Raw genomic sequence first — 13,333 nt, 5'->3', positions numbered from 1 at the left:
AGAGCCTTCAACTGGTCTGTATGCAAGGCTTACCTGACCTGGTTGTTTCATTTCAGATATGCATATTGTTAGTTCTGAATAAAAAGTTTGCTGAAATATGTGAACTACTCTTTTTTGTGGTGTAGGAACCTTTCCCTATTATTTCCATGTTATTCCTACCTCTGGTACCAAAGTTTCTGTTAAAGAAGTAATGTCCAGAAACACATCTACTTGGTTAACAGAGCTATTACTGTAATTTGTAAGGTACTGATGTTTCATTGTTGCAGCAAATATAATCTGAAACTCCCTGTCCACTGACATTACACAGGCACTTTTGCTGTATTATTTTGGCACCTACTAAAAACTTTGTTGAGGCAAGCCTACCCAGATGTGTAAAGCTGACATGTATTTAAATATGTAATTTTATGTTTAACTGCCAATTTTATTTATATTTTGGGGAAAACAGCCCAACTAATTTATTTTATATTATATGTAAACTGGTTTTTATAATTAAGCATCATACAAATTCTGTTAAATAAAAAATAAATACAGAAAGCTGCTTATGTGTATAGGTCTACTTAACTGGTAGATTTATTTCCTAAAACAGTATCTGGTTTCTTTAAAAATTGGGAATCCTTGGTTTTAACACAACAGCATCTAATATTGCACCAGGTCTCAAAATGCCTATCTTTTATGAATACTTCCTCACATCTAAACAAAACAATACCTAAGTGTGTGCAACTGTATGCAAAATATTCATTCTGCTACCTTTATGACGCCTTCGTTGTCTTCTTTCTCATTGTTAGAATTTATCTCAAGGTGAAGAGCTATCATTTGTGTATATCATTTTGTAAAGTATCACCTACTCTGGTACAGTAATATTACAGATTTTTTTGCTGCACGCTGTCTGAGATAAGTTAGAAAGGTGGTTTATAAAATCATAATCAAAATTTAGAAAATTTTGGAAGTATATAATTTTATGCTCTTAGCAAACATCAGTTGTTCAAAGCATGCATTAATAATATCAAAACTCATTGTGCCTTCTACAATACTCCTCAAATAAAGTTAGAGTAAGAATACCAATCAAACACTCCCCAATGTTGGTTAGCTGAAGCTGTTTCCAGGAGTACATAAATTTGCAGACTGTTCCTATGCATGCTTCTTTAGTAAATTCCACTATTTTCTATGGGGCTTCCTTAAAGATAACACCTATTAATTCACATTTTTTCAAATCTTATTAGAAGCATTTAACGCATGTTAAATCAATTTGATTTAGCCATTTCTGTAGTTAAGGTCACTGCAACTGACCAGAAAACCTAGCTGTCAAGATATTCCCTATTCTTCTGAGTTTGCTGCAAATCATTTATATCTACAAAAATGTAACACGAAAAGGTTTAAGAAAATAAGATTAACTAATCATTTGGGATCCCATGATTCTTTAAGACAGCAATTTGTGGTATCTACCTCACTTCAGTTGTGGGTTTGCATCTTCTGTTCCCTCCCCCTTCTTTAGGCAAAAGCAATCTGTTTTATTTTTAATTTAAAAGATTGTCCTTCTTTCAACCAGAAGATTTCCAAGGCAGCTAACAAAACCAAAAGGAAACAGCAAAAGGTTAAGCCCAATTACAAGCATTCTATAAGAAAAGCATTAAAACTAATAAAATCAGCACTGTAGTGTAATTAAACCAAAATACTACAATGAAAACAAAAATAGTCCAGTAAAATAATCCACTAAAACATAAAGGTCTTAGATATCCAAAGGCTAACAGTGTGGAGCCAGCTGAGTGACTCTGGGGAAATTATTCCACCAACTGGATGTCGCCACTCACCTCACATGACTAACCCCAGTGGCCATCCACTAAACCTGCAAAAGTGTGGGCACCCACAGCAGGGCCTCTAAAGACCTCATGGAATAGGGAGGTTCACATGGAAGCAGATGGTCCTTCATAAACCCTGATTCCAAGTCTTCAGTCAAGACCAGTACTTGACTTATACTCAAACTGGGGACCAATGGCTTGGATCTAAATATATCTGATGCAAACAGAAAGGCACTTCAATTTGTGCAAAGCAGCTCTCCCTAATTCTCCCAATTTTCTGCTGCAGCCCCCATGCCCAATCACACTGTTTCAAAGGTCCCTTGACCTTCAGGATTTTTTTGAAGGGGGCACAGGGGATTGACTTTAGAAGATGAACCAGGAAACTCCGTTGCACAAGCAGAGTTCCACTCTTCTTCTCTCTAGATCCAACCCAATGAAGATTAAGAAATATATACTGGCAAAATACGTTCCAAACAGCTAGTTCAAGTGAATAACCCAGATGCTGCATTTTAAATCAACTGAAGTTTGAAAATGCTACACACAACACTATGCAGTAATCAAGTCTGGATGTTAACAGGAAGGATAACTGTAGAAAAGCTATTTTGCCCAAGTAACATTGCAACTGGTACACCAGAGGAAACTGGTAAAAATGCTTGATTTAACAGATACTATTAGAACTTCCAGAGTTGATGTCACATCTAACAGGAATCAGAAAGGCACATCGCTTGGGTTTCTCCGGCCTTTTATCTCTAAACAAGTGTTACTTAGTCATTCCAATGGGAGTGAGAATCTGTTGTACAGTGGAAATCATACAGAGGCTGCAATCCCATACATACTTACCTGAAACTCCTATTGAACTCAATGGGACTGACTTCTGAGTAGATATGTATAGGATTAAACTGGGCTAGTGTTCTTTGATAAAATAAGCAAAGATTTAGCTGTTTGTTCTACTCATTGGGTTGGATCTAAAAGGTTCTCTAACATCAGAAGAACGCATTTCTGTTAGCACAAGGTGGGTCCTGCAATTTCTGGCAACTCCCTCCTCCATATACAGCATATACACTGCTCTTAAAGACTGTCTAATCCTAGAGTGGGGGCAAGAAAGCCCATTTCATTAGTAGTCTGCTGGATCCAACCCACCTTGCAGGATTTTCCAGGAAAACATTTTTATCAAAACTTTAACACAAACTTCCAAGTTAATTTTGGCCTAAGAATTAACCCCCACAGTAATATCACCTAGATTTTCCAGTATCTGTTATGCATACTGGATGTAATTAAAGTTGGGGAAGTAAAGCTTTAATATTTCATGGGAATTCTACAGTTTAACTCAGAATACATTCTATCAGTATATACCATAGCCTATAATATATACAATAACATTTATTGTAGTCTATCTGTGAACTCAATTGGGTAGTATATAAATGCCAAAAATTTTAACCTGTGAGTATAACTTCACCAAGGCGAATTGGCAAGTGAAAAACTTTACAAAAACTGCATTCTCTCACTAAACGCATTCATTTTTAAGACAATCTTTGAGACACTATTTTTAAATTGTTAAAATCCATGCGAGTTTATAGGATAAGAATCAAATGAGATTTCTAACACAATCTGCAGAACTATATGGAGGAATGTGTGTACAGAGTTTCCAAGTACCCTGCTGCATTTTTCTATCTAGAGTATTAGGGAAAGTACGTTAACAATCCTACCTCAAAGTGAAACACCATGCTCATAGCCATTAAGTGAGCGGGGATGACTGAAACCACCAGTTTAATTGCAGTTCACACCAACAAAAGCAATGCTAGAATTTTTCAGTATTTAAAACAGATACTAAATCAACTACATACTATTTTCTTATTCAACCAATTCCTGAAATAAAAGACTCTGGGTTAGATCCATTCTGCTCATGAAAGGAGCTGCCATTCACGGAAATAGCTTTCATTGAGTGAAAGAAGTCCTTTCTTTCATGGAACAGAACCTTTGGATGCAACCCCATGATTTCCACTGTTTGGGATTTTTATTTTTGCAGGAAAGAAACAATAGCCATATGATTGCAAGCTACTTATTTGGAGAACAAACTTTAAAAACAGAAGTAGAAATATTCATTTCCTATTCAGGTCATTTTCTCAAAACATAATATTTTATTGGCCTTTCAATAAAAGAAGTCTGCTGTTGAAACACACCAGACAATTAAAAATAGATAGCATGAAACTTCAGAAAGACAGTTTTATTAACAGGAGGCTTAGTAATTTTAACAGTGTAGTACAATCATGTCATTTTTCAGGAGTGCACCATCTCAGTTCCTGTCAAAACAGCATCAATCCATGAATTACAAAATGTGTAATACAACCACCTCTTCATTGCAACACTTTCACACAATCCTTGAAAGAATTACTGTACTGCAAAATCCTCTCATGATGTAGCAATTCAACATATTTTTACATCTATCTTACACACTGGATGAATAGAATGGTTGCCTTTGCATTTCTGTATTACGCCAGGCTGTGCACTTCAGATGTTTCATCATACCCAACTCAAACGGACACAGTTTCTTTATCTGGGATCAGAATAGTTTAGTTTTTTTTAAAATACAATAATTTGCAAGGGATTTTTCAAACAACTTGTTGAATCTTTGTATTTATGAAGATCTAATTACGGACAGTAACAAATTCTACTTTATTTTCTATATCTGCATCTTCCCTCTTTCCTAAGATAGTTTGAGTAAGAAAGTGACAATTCTACACAGCACTTGAACAATGTAAACTACTGGAAAGACTTTAAGAACTCAATGTGTGTAGCGAGATGTTTTCAAAGCTTTAATTTCTTAAGTGATCATAGCAATAATTCACAAGTTTTCATGGAGTCATAGTAACATAAATGATTGCTAACATTAACACTTTGTATCAGTTCCTTATGTTCACTCACTAAACCCAGAGATTCCATAAGAGTGTGGTTCAAAAGTATACACAACATACACAGTGTACAAAGACCAAGTGATGAATATCCTATCCCAACTGTAACATACAATCCTAACAAATCTATCTAATCAAACAATTATGCTTTCAAAGTTGTGGCATGGTATGGCACCTCCATGTATTCAATGTTAAGCATACAGTAAAGATGCAAAGTAATGAACGAAGGTACCTGCACTTGCGGCAAAAGCCTTATTCTATACAGCTAATTGAAATAAAACTAAAATTATTCCACAAAAAGCTGGAATTTTACAGATTGCTTCTGTTTATATATAGGGAAACTGCCTAAATGTTTCTCAATGTACATAATTTCACTGTCCATACGTCAAGAATCTTTCAAAAAATAAGGTACATAAACAATCTGTGTATGCTTAGACTTTATTCAGTTGCAAAGTAAAATCAGGACTTTTAAACAAAAAACTTTGACCTATGTAAACAAAGAAATTCAGCCAGCTTTTAACCAACTCTAATAGCTACTTTCTATTTTACAATAGCTTGCGACAGCACCCACTAAGAGATCACTAACTTCATCATGACAGTTTTCCTCATCCAACATTTCATAAAACCAATCTAGACTCCTTGATAAACATTGCATGGTTAATTCAGCATTAGCAAACTTTTTCTACTGAGAATCCTTCTTCTCTATGTATCTGTACTGGTAGAACAACTGCACATTTTCCCTTGCAGTGATTGTTCTGTAAACAATTAAACCAGTTTTATCAAAACAAATGTGAAATTTAAACAATTTATAGATTCTAATCTGAAGCTACTATAAAACAGTCTGAATGCATAAATCACAGCACTAATATCTATTCTACAAACATTTTATATCACCAGCTACCCTAGAACAAGTTTGACTTTTCTTGACCCTATTGGCCTGTCATTCAGATCAACAACAGCTGCCATTGCTTCATCACGAGACTCAAATGCAACCATTGCTTCACCTGTGGGCATGCCTTTCTCATTGTATTTTAAGCACACTGAACCTGGGATTACTTGGTAACCATAGAAGAAATCCAAAATTTCATCCACTGACACAGTAAAGGGCATATTCTGAACTTTAATCACAGTTGGCCCTGGCTTTCCAGAGCCAGCTCCAAACCCAGGTGGCCCAGTAATATGTAAGTTTCCAGGACCAGGTCCAAACCCTGGAGGTCCACTTAAATGTCCAAGCCCACTACCAAGACCTGGAGGACCACTACCAAAGTTAGGAGGACCAGTTAAACTACCAGGCCCATTTCCAAAGTTCTGAGGACCCCCTCCAAAACCTGATGGCCCAGTTAAATTACTAGGCCCTCCTCCAAAACCTGGAACATCAATTCCTGAACCAGGCAGGCCAGTACTTCCAATAGAAGGCATTCCTGGCCTGGAATCACCAAAGCCACCTCCCATTCCTGGAGGTGGAAGAGGGGGACCAAATGCATTAGACCCACTGAAATTGCTGGGAAAATGAAAAGGAGGACCACTGTTTGCATCTTTTGAGCTACTACCTATGAAAGGATGATCATCCCCACCAGCATTCTGCACTCCTGGCATTACTGTACTCCCTTGCAATGGCATTTTCAAAAATTTTTTCCCTTGCGAGGGAGGATTTCTCTCAATTTCTCTCATTTCTTCAAGGGAAATTACTCTTAGCACAACATCTCTCCCATTCAGTTTCTTTCGATGCAGGCGCTCCGACTTACGAGCATCTTCTTCAGTTTTGAACTGGACCAGTGCTTGTCCTAAACCTTGCCCGTTAGTATCAACAAGAATTTGTATAGAGTTCTCTTCCACAGACAGTCCCTCTAGAAACTGAAGGATTTCTATTTTAGTAATGTTGTAGGGGATATTGGATATATGTGCGCATAGTTTAGAAGGGCCAGTTTCCCCTTCAGTATTCATCATGATCTCGCGCTGATCATAGCTGAAGTTCTGCAGTCTTTTCCGAATCATATCTATCTTTTCTAACATAGCTTTTTTAGTTATGGGATGAACTTGAATGAAACGATTTCCTATGTACTGCTTATGATGACATAAAGCTGCTTTATAGTCAGTTTCATTTCTGAACTCAACAAAACCTTCACCAAGTGCTTTCCCATTAGGTCCATAAGCTATGTAAATACTGTCTTCCACAATATCTAGCTTTTTAAAGAAATCTATTACATGTTTGTTTTCAGATTCAAAAGGAAGACCTTTTAAATAAACACAGAAGCCCTGGTCATGTGGAGATCTGGATCTGGATCTTTTCTGGCCATTAGGAGATTTAGACATAGATAGTGTCTGAGGAGAAGGATGGTTTTGTCCAGAAGGCCCCATGGTTTGCTTGAATGTTATGTGGCCTCCTGCAGACACCCACTGTCTCTCTGTTGCAGGACCAACTTCAACATAGCGCTGAATCATCAGCATCCTGTTTCGCTTCAAGGCTTCAAATGTATCCTGAGGAGAACAAAACTTAACTAATCCATTTCCATTATTTCGTCCTACATGATCTTTCAGTATATGCACTGCATCCACGTGAAGTCCATGGAAAAAGTCTTTGACATCAGATTCTGTTGCTGAAAATGGCATTCCATGGACACTGACATATAAATCATCTGGATTGATAGGAAGTGATTTCACACTACTTTGAGAATTGATTTGAATAGGATTTATGGGACTTATGAACATTGGATTCAAGTTACTGCTCATATTCATTGCTGTTCCAGACCCATTCATTCCAGTAGGCAAAGGTGCTACAGGTGGGGGATTCATAGGAGGCATTCCTGATAAAGGAGGCAGTGGTGTCATAGGTGGCACAGGGGGCACAGGAGGTATTGGAGGAACTGGAGGAACAGGAGGCAGTGTAGGTACAGGAGGTGGGACAGGGATGGGAGGAATAGAAGGCATTGGGGGCAATGAAGGCAGAGCTGGGATAGGAGGTATTGGCGGTGGTGGTACCGTGTTCATTGGGGATGCTGTACTAGGTATAGTGGAGCTAAAGGTGGGGCTTCCAAAAGTAGCAGCAAGACTGGGAGGTGCAGTTCCCATACTGGCAGTGGAGAATGTTGGTATGTTTTTGTTGCTTTCATGAACTGAAGTAGTTGCAGTTACTACACTAGGAGAGGGACTGTTAAAGTTAGGTACTGTAGTCGGAAGAGTCACCCTGCTGCTTATTCCAGAGCTAGGTGGTGGCCCAGATCTGCTAGCATTTGCTGGTGGCATATCTAGATTTGCTGTTTCAAAACGTCTGCGACTGAGTTCAATCATATTTTGCATTTCAGTTTTACTGCTCAGCAATAGTGTTACTTTGGACCCTTTAATGGTACCACCTGTGCGCATCATACCAAGCCTTGCATCTTCATCAGTGGCAAAGACGATGAAAGCCTCACCCAGCTCACCCCCTACAATATGCACGCCCCCATCAGGAATGGTCAATCCAGAGAAGAAGTGACGAATGTCCATAGTCCCCGCCACAATTGGGAGACCTTGTAAGCGGATTACCACAGCCATGCTGTGCTGAAACACACACACCTGCAGATGAAAAAAGGCAATGGCTAGGTCAGGCTATTTAAGTCACCATATGCTTAACCTAGACACTTATGATTAAATATTCCTAAAGATCTTAAATAGATTTATAATTTAGGATCTTTATTCATTTGGCTTTCTCTACAGAGAGTATTTTAAAATTGTGATCCTATCAAAGCTTTCCAGTAAATTGCAGTATGGAATGTGAAAGGCTGTTAGCATGAACCCAGTCAAGAACTGGTACTAAAAGCAAGATGACCAAGACAAATTCTTTGGGAGAACACCAGCTTCAGCTATGACAATCCAAATCAATGGTTGCAAAAGCAAAATTCTTGCATTTGGCTCAAGGCGCAAAAAATTATTTCAGACTCTTATGCACCAACATACTTTGAAGTTTTATCAAAATTTTATACTCCAGCTCTGCACAAGAATGAGTAACTATTTCAAAATTTGTATGCATTAACATCATATTTCTAGGCATCTGGAATCTATCCAGCCTGTTCCTTGCTCCTCTTCACTTTCTCTTGTTCTTTTTTAAAGAACCTCCTACTATGCAGCTATAACAAAGTCTTTAATTCCTTCATACAAGGAAGCAAATACCTGGCTTAGCATTTGGATAGAAAATTTCAGAATCACTAGGTACTGCAAAAAATGCTGTTCTTTAGATATGTTTTAGAAGTCAGCTGGAACCAGTGATGCACCTCTCTTGTAAAATGGTGTTTTATTATACTGCTACTCCAAGTAGTGCTATAATACAGTCAAGTGTCACCCTGAGCTAGCTACGTAATACTGTTACCAACCTACCTAAATTAAAAGGACAGGAATATCTGTGAAAAATAATACAGTCAAGAAAGTAGTATTTTAAATGTTCAGGATTTAACAAAAAAGTAATTTAACAAAGAAAAGAAAATGCTTTTACAACCATTCATCAGCTTGGTTACATGAAGGGATAAAATGTATTTTGGCATACAAAAACTTGCATAATTGCTTTTGAAATATCAGCTTTTTAAAAAACTGGCTTTAGGTGAAATACCTTTCCTTTTCCTTTAATTTAAGTTTCCTTATGGTTGCAGAGAGAACTACAAAATGAACTTAAGCTGAAACAATGAAGCAGCCAAGCAGTAATGGTATAAAGGATGAATTCTCTATCACTGCCACATAACCATTTAGTTTAAACCTCTGAGTCTAGATTAGCAATCAACCTTTTTATTCTACGAGCATTAAAACCTTTCTTATAAAGGAGATATTTCATTGACTGCAATGGCAAGGCAAAAGATAACTGCATATTTGAAGGACAGGTTATCTTTATCTGTGATATTCTGAATGCCATATAGTATGGAACATTTATCATTGGGAGAGGGGGGAAATAACATATTGTATTAAGTTAGCAAAAGAACCAGTCAAGCAAGATTCTTTGTATGCTGAATGGCACTCCTATCACTTATTCAACATTGAAATTGAATAGTTTTATTAATTCTGAACTAGGTCATTTAGTTCTTTGTAGTAATACAGCTGAGGCTGGTAACAGTAATTTCTTTTTACAGCACATTTTGTCCGGTTTTACCAAGCTGTTTATATTTGCTGTAAAGAGTTTTCTTTTAAAATAAATCAGGCTTGAACTCTGCAGATCATAATAATTTAAGTAAATAATTACACGATTGTTAAACAAATGATTTTTAATTTGCATTTATGTGTAATATGAAAAATGTAGTGTGCTTTGAAAGGCAGAAGTACTCCAAGTTTTTAAATATAAGATTATAAAATTAGTGTCCCATACCTGCTTCAGTAAAAATAAATTAAAAAACCAGCTACTGTTAAGTAGGTCACCTTCCCGTAATAAGTACAAGTATTTAAATGCTCAAGGATGTGGATTTTGTTTTTTCTGGACAGAAAACATAGCAACATAGACTACAGAAGACCCAGTAATAATCATACTTGTAAATCAAGAACCAAAATTGAAGGAGGGACTAGGCCTACTCAGCAAAATACAGACCTTAGCCCATAATAAAAAGACTAAAGCAATTTTTGTTAACGTCTATAAAGATTAAAGAAACTGTAATCCATGTTACCTCATATCGAGGGAGTTATGCAGGGTCAAATACTATGCATACTGCACAGATGTTCTATTTATGTTTTTGTTTTTGAAGACCTACATTCAATGTTTTATAAAATTGCATGTTCAAGACCCATCACAAAGTGTTTTCTACTTTAGCCTGCAGGTACTTTGTTGCATGATCACCATTGGTCTTCAGTTGGTGGACTGCAACAGCACTGTGACTGCCAAGCAAATATATGGAAAGAACTAAGAATAAGTGTCCAAATACATGTTTGGGCTGAAGGTCAGTCCTAAGTCTGAAAAAAGTTGAAGACTAATAATCTATATAAAATTTCACCTGCACTATGTGCACCAATGTTCTGACACTACACAAAAATCAGCACGTTTCCATTCATCACTGGCCAGTAATACAAATTTCAATCTAAGCAAGCAATAGCAGCATTTACATTCAGAACTTTCTCTGCAACCATAAGCAATTTTGAGATAATCCAGTCCAGACATCCTGTTAATCAAAACTATTAAGACTGTCTTAGGAACTTGCTCAAACATTGACACAGACATCAGAAGCCTGCCCCATACTTCATCACTGGAAATGTGATGGGTAGACAAGATGCCAAGATTTTGGAATGTCATATTGAGAGAGGCCCACTTGACTCTATCTTTATTTGCTTTTATGTGGGTAGTGGACTGTTTTATTCAACAAGACTTTGGTCCTTTATATTGTCCAAACAGCTGTGCTGTTTGTTGTTTTACATCAAATTCTAATTACTGATGTTTTAGATTTAATAGCTGCTCTATTATATTTTAGAAATAAGAGCAGGACAAAAACGTTTGAAAATAAAGAAATGATTAATCTCTGGGCTATGATCTCCAAGATCACTGTGCTTCCACACTGTCAAAAAACTGCCCAACTTGGCTTTACATTTTAAATAATTAATTCATCTGGAAATACCTTTTTTAAATATGAGAGAGAATGCCTGTGCACTTACAACCGTTCCTAAAAGTTACGTAAGACTGAAAAGCACAGTAGTACAGTTCTCCAGAAAAAACAGGCTGTGGCTATAAACAAGCATGGTATATGTAAAATGAATTTTTTGGAGGTGGGGGGATATATAAACATATAATTCTGGAGATATACAATTAACACTGATGTGTATAAACAAATATGTTAATTCTTTCAGACTAAAAGCCAAAGAGGTACTACTATAACAAAAATGAATCCAATCACCAAATTCAAGATAAAGACTAAGGCCGCAATGTCTACTCAGAAGTAAGCTCCACTGGGTTCAATGGAACTTACTCCCAGGTAAGTTTGTACTGGATTGCAGCCTTAGCTGCCAAGCATCAGCTAGAAGAGTAGAACTCAGCAGAGCATCACTTGGGGGGGGGGGAGTTGTTGTTTTTAAAAAATTAAACCTACATAGTATAGGCGGGCCCCGCTTTCGGCACTTCGCTTTTCGGCGTTCTGCTAATGCAGAAAGTCCCCGCTTTAAGGAGCTTGTTCCGCTTTTACGGCGGTTTTTCTCGTCGCGAGCCATTTCACGCGACACGCACCATTATTGTCTATGGGTTTCACTTTTCGGCGGCAGTCCATAAGGGAACCTGCCATATAAGTGAGGCGTGCCTGTAGTGACAATTTTGATAACTATACAACACTTGCTATACAAAGGAGTTATAAAAACCACATTATCCACAAAAAGCTTTACAAAAATATTCACAACTAGATACCCAAAGGACATAAAACTCAATATACTTTTGGTGCTTTAACCTTTTAAAATTAAATTCATGTATCAGATCTATCTTCAAAAGTACTTTGAATTATCCAAGTGTGTTCAATCAACATAAATACATCTTCAGTCTCTTACCTGCAAAGAGAGGTGTATTTTTTCCTTAACAAGTAGCAGAAGCCAAGGCAATCCTGTGGGCAACCAATTAAAACCAACTTTTAGACTGCAATAAAGAATAAATGGAGGCAAATATCAATGCAGGCAACACACAACTAAAAGTTAGCAGTCCACAATGCACTGTGTATTATGATAGTCTGGCGCCAAGTCCATCATAAGGCACTCCAACACATGGCAATCACAAGTTTGAGAGTGCATAAAATATACATTTGTTGATCTCTTACATTGCTTCACAAATTTTGAAAACAGCATTTTTTATTTTAAAACAAAATATCCAACATGAGAGTGAATACAAACAAGCCAGCGCACATTCATTACACAAGTGTAAGTTCTTAGATTTGCATTTTCTCTTCAGATACCTAATTAGTCTGGTTTCAGAAAGAGAGTATGTCTTCTAAGTTTTCTAGTAATAGTTTTCTAATGCTACACCTTCTCACCCAATTAATACTTTAAAGAAACCAAAACACAACATTCTTTCAAAGACTTATCACATTTGCTGAAGCCAAATCAAATTTGCAAATACCTTACAATACGCTTCCTTCTATTTTTCATTACAGTCAGTTAAGTTTCAGAGCTACAAAAGCAGAAATACAATCCAATATAAGTTTCAGACAGCATAATCTGATCCACAAAGCACTGAACCAAATAGTATTTCACAATCAGCAAGTATCCCACATTCAGTAAGTTTATATATACAGTACTAATACCTGAACACACACAATCCTAATGTCATCTGGTAATCCTTATCTACAGATCCTGAAAATACTTCCAATTTAGAGGAACAAGAACAAAAAATACTGAACTGAGCACAGGTCTCATGGATGGATTGACAGGTAGTCCCAGGAACAGGTAATATCTTTAATTATGCCTTATTTAAAGAAAGTAAGATTTTTGCTAACCGCAAGAGATCATTAGTTGGAACAAAGGCTTTCAAAGCACAAACCAGTATCAGCACCACAAAACTTAGAAAATGCGAATTCCCACATAAAATCTGAAACACCTATCTGAACAGCAAAACCAGAGAACTGATTCACTTCCTGACCTTCTAAACTAGGCACTTTCAAAAGGCTGATGACAATACAAAGTTAAGACATACATTCATTCATGTAAGAATTATTTGGC

The 13,333-nt window shown here is 36.9% G+C and overlaps 1 protein-coding gene across 7 annotated transcripts in view; it reads right to left on the bottom strand.

Moving 5' to 3' along the window:
* The window catches only part of LOC133387280 (RNA-binding protein 12-like), an 80,062-nt gene that overhangs the window by 64,540 nt on the left and 2,189 nt on the right, over nucleotides 1-13,333 (bottom strand). The window contains exons 2-4 of one of the 7 annotated variants that reach the window (XM_061631754.1): nucleotides 12,735-12,785; nucleotides 12,173-12,257; nucleotides 5,615-8,257 (exon numbers count right to left, since the gene is read on the bottom strand). The exons of 2 other annotated variants lie outside the window; for them this stretch is intronic. In XM_061631754.1, the coding sequence (XP_061487738.1) occupies nucleotides 5,615-8,257; nucleotides 12,173-12,257; nucleotides 12,735-12,763 (2,757 nt within the window). In that variant the 5' untranslated portion in view covers nucleotides 12,764-12,785. Of the gene's footprint in view, nucleotides 1-5,614; nucleotides 8,258-12,172; nucleotides 12,258-12,734; nucleotides 12,786-13,333 lie in introns of those variants that run through there. 4 more of the 7 variants (XM_061631747.1, XM_061631751.1, XM_061631753.1 and 1 more) reach the window with 4 other exon arrangements.

This window comes from Rhineura floridana, chromosome 6 (genome assembly GCF_030035675.1).
Source record: "Rhineura floridana isolate rRhiFlo1 chromosome 6, rRhiFlo1.hap2, whole genome shotgun sequence".
Taxonomy (NCBI): Eukaryota; Metazoa; Chordata; class Lepidosauria; order Squamata; family Rhineuridae; genus Rhineura; species Rhineura floridana.
The sequence above is the reverse complement of the archived record's forward strand: the minus strand, read 5'-3'. Positions and strand labels throughout refer to the sequence as shown.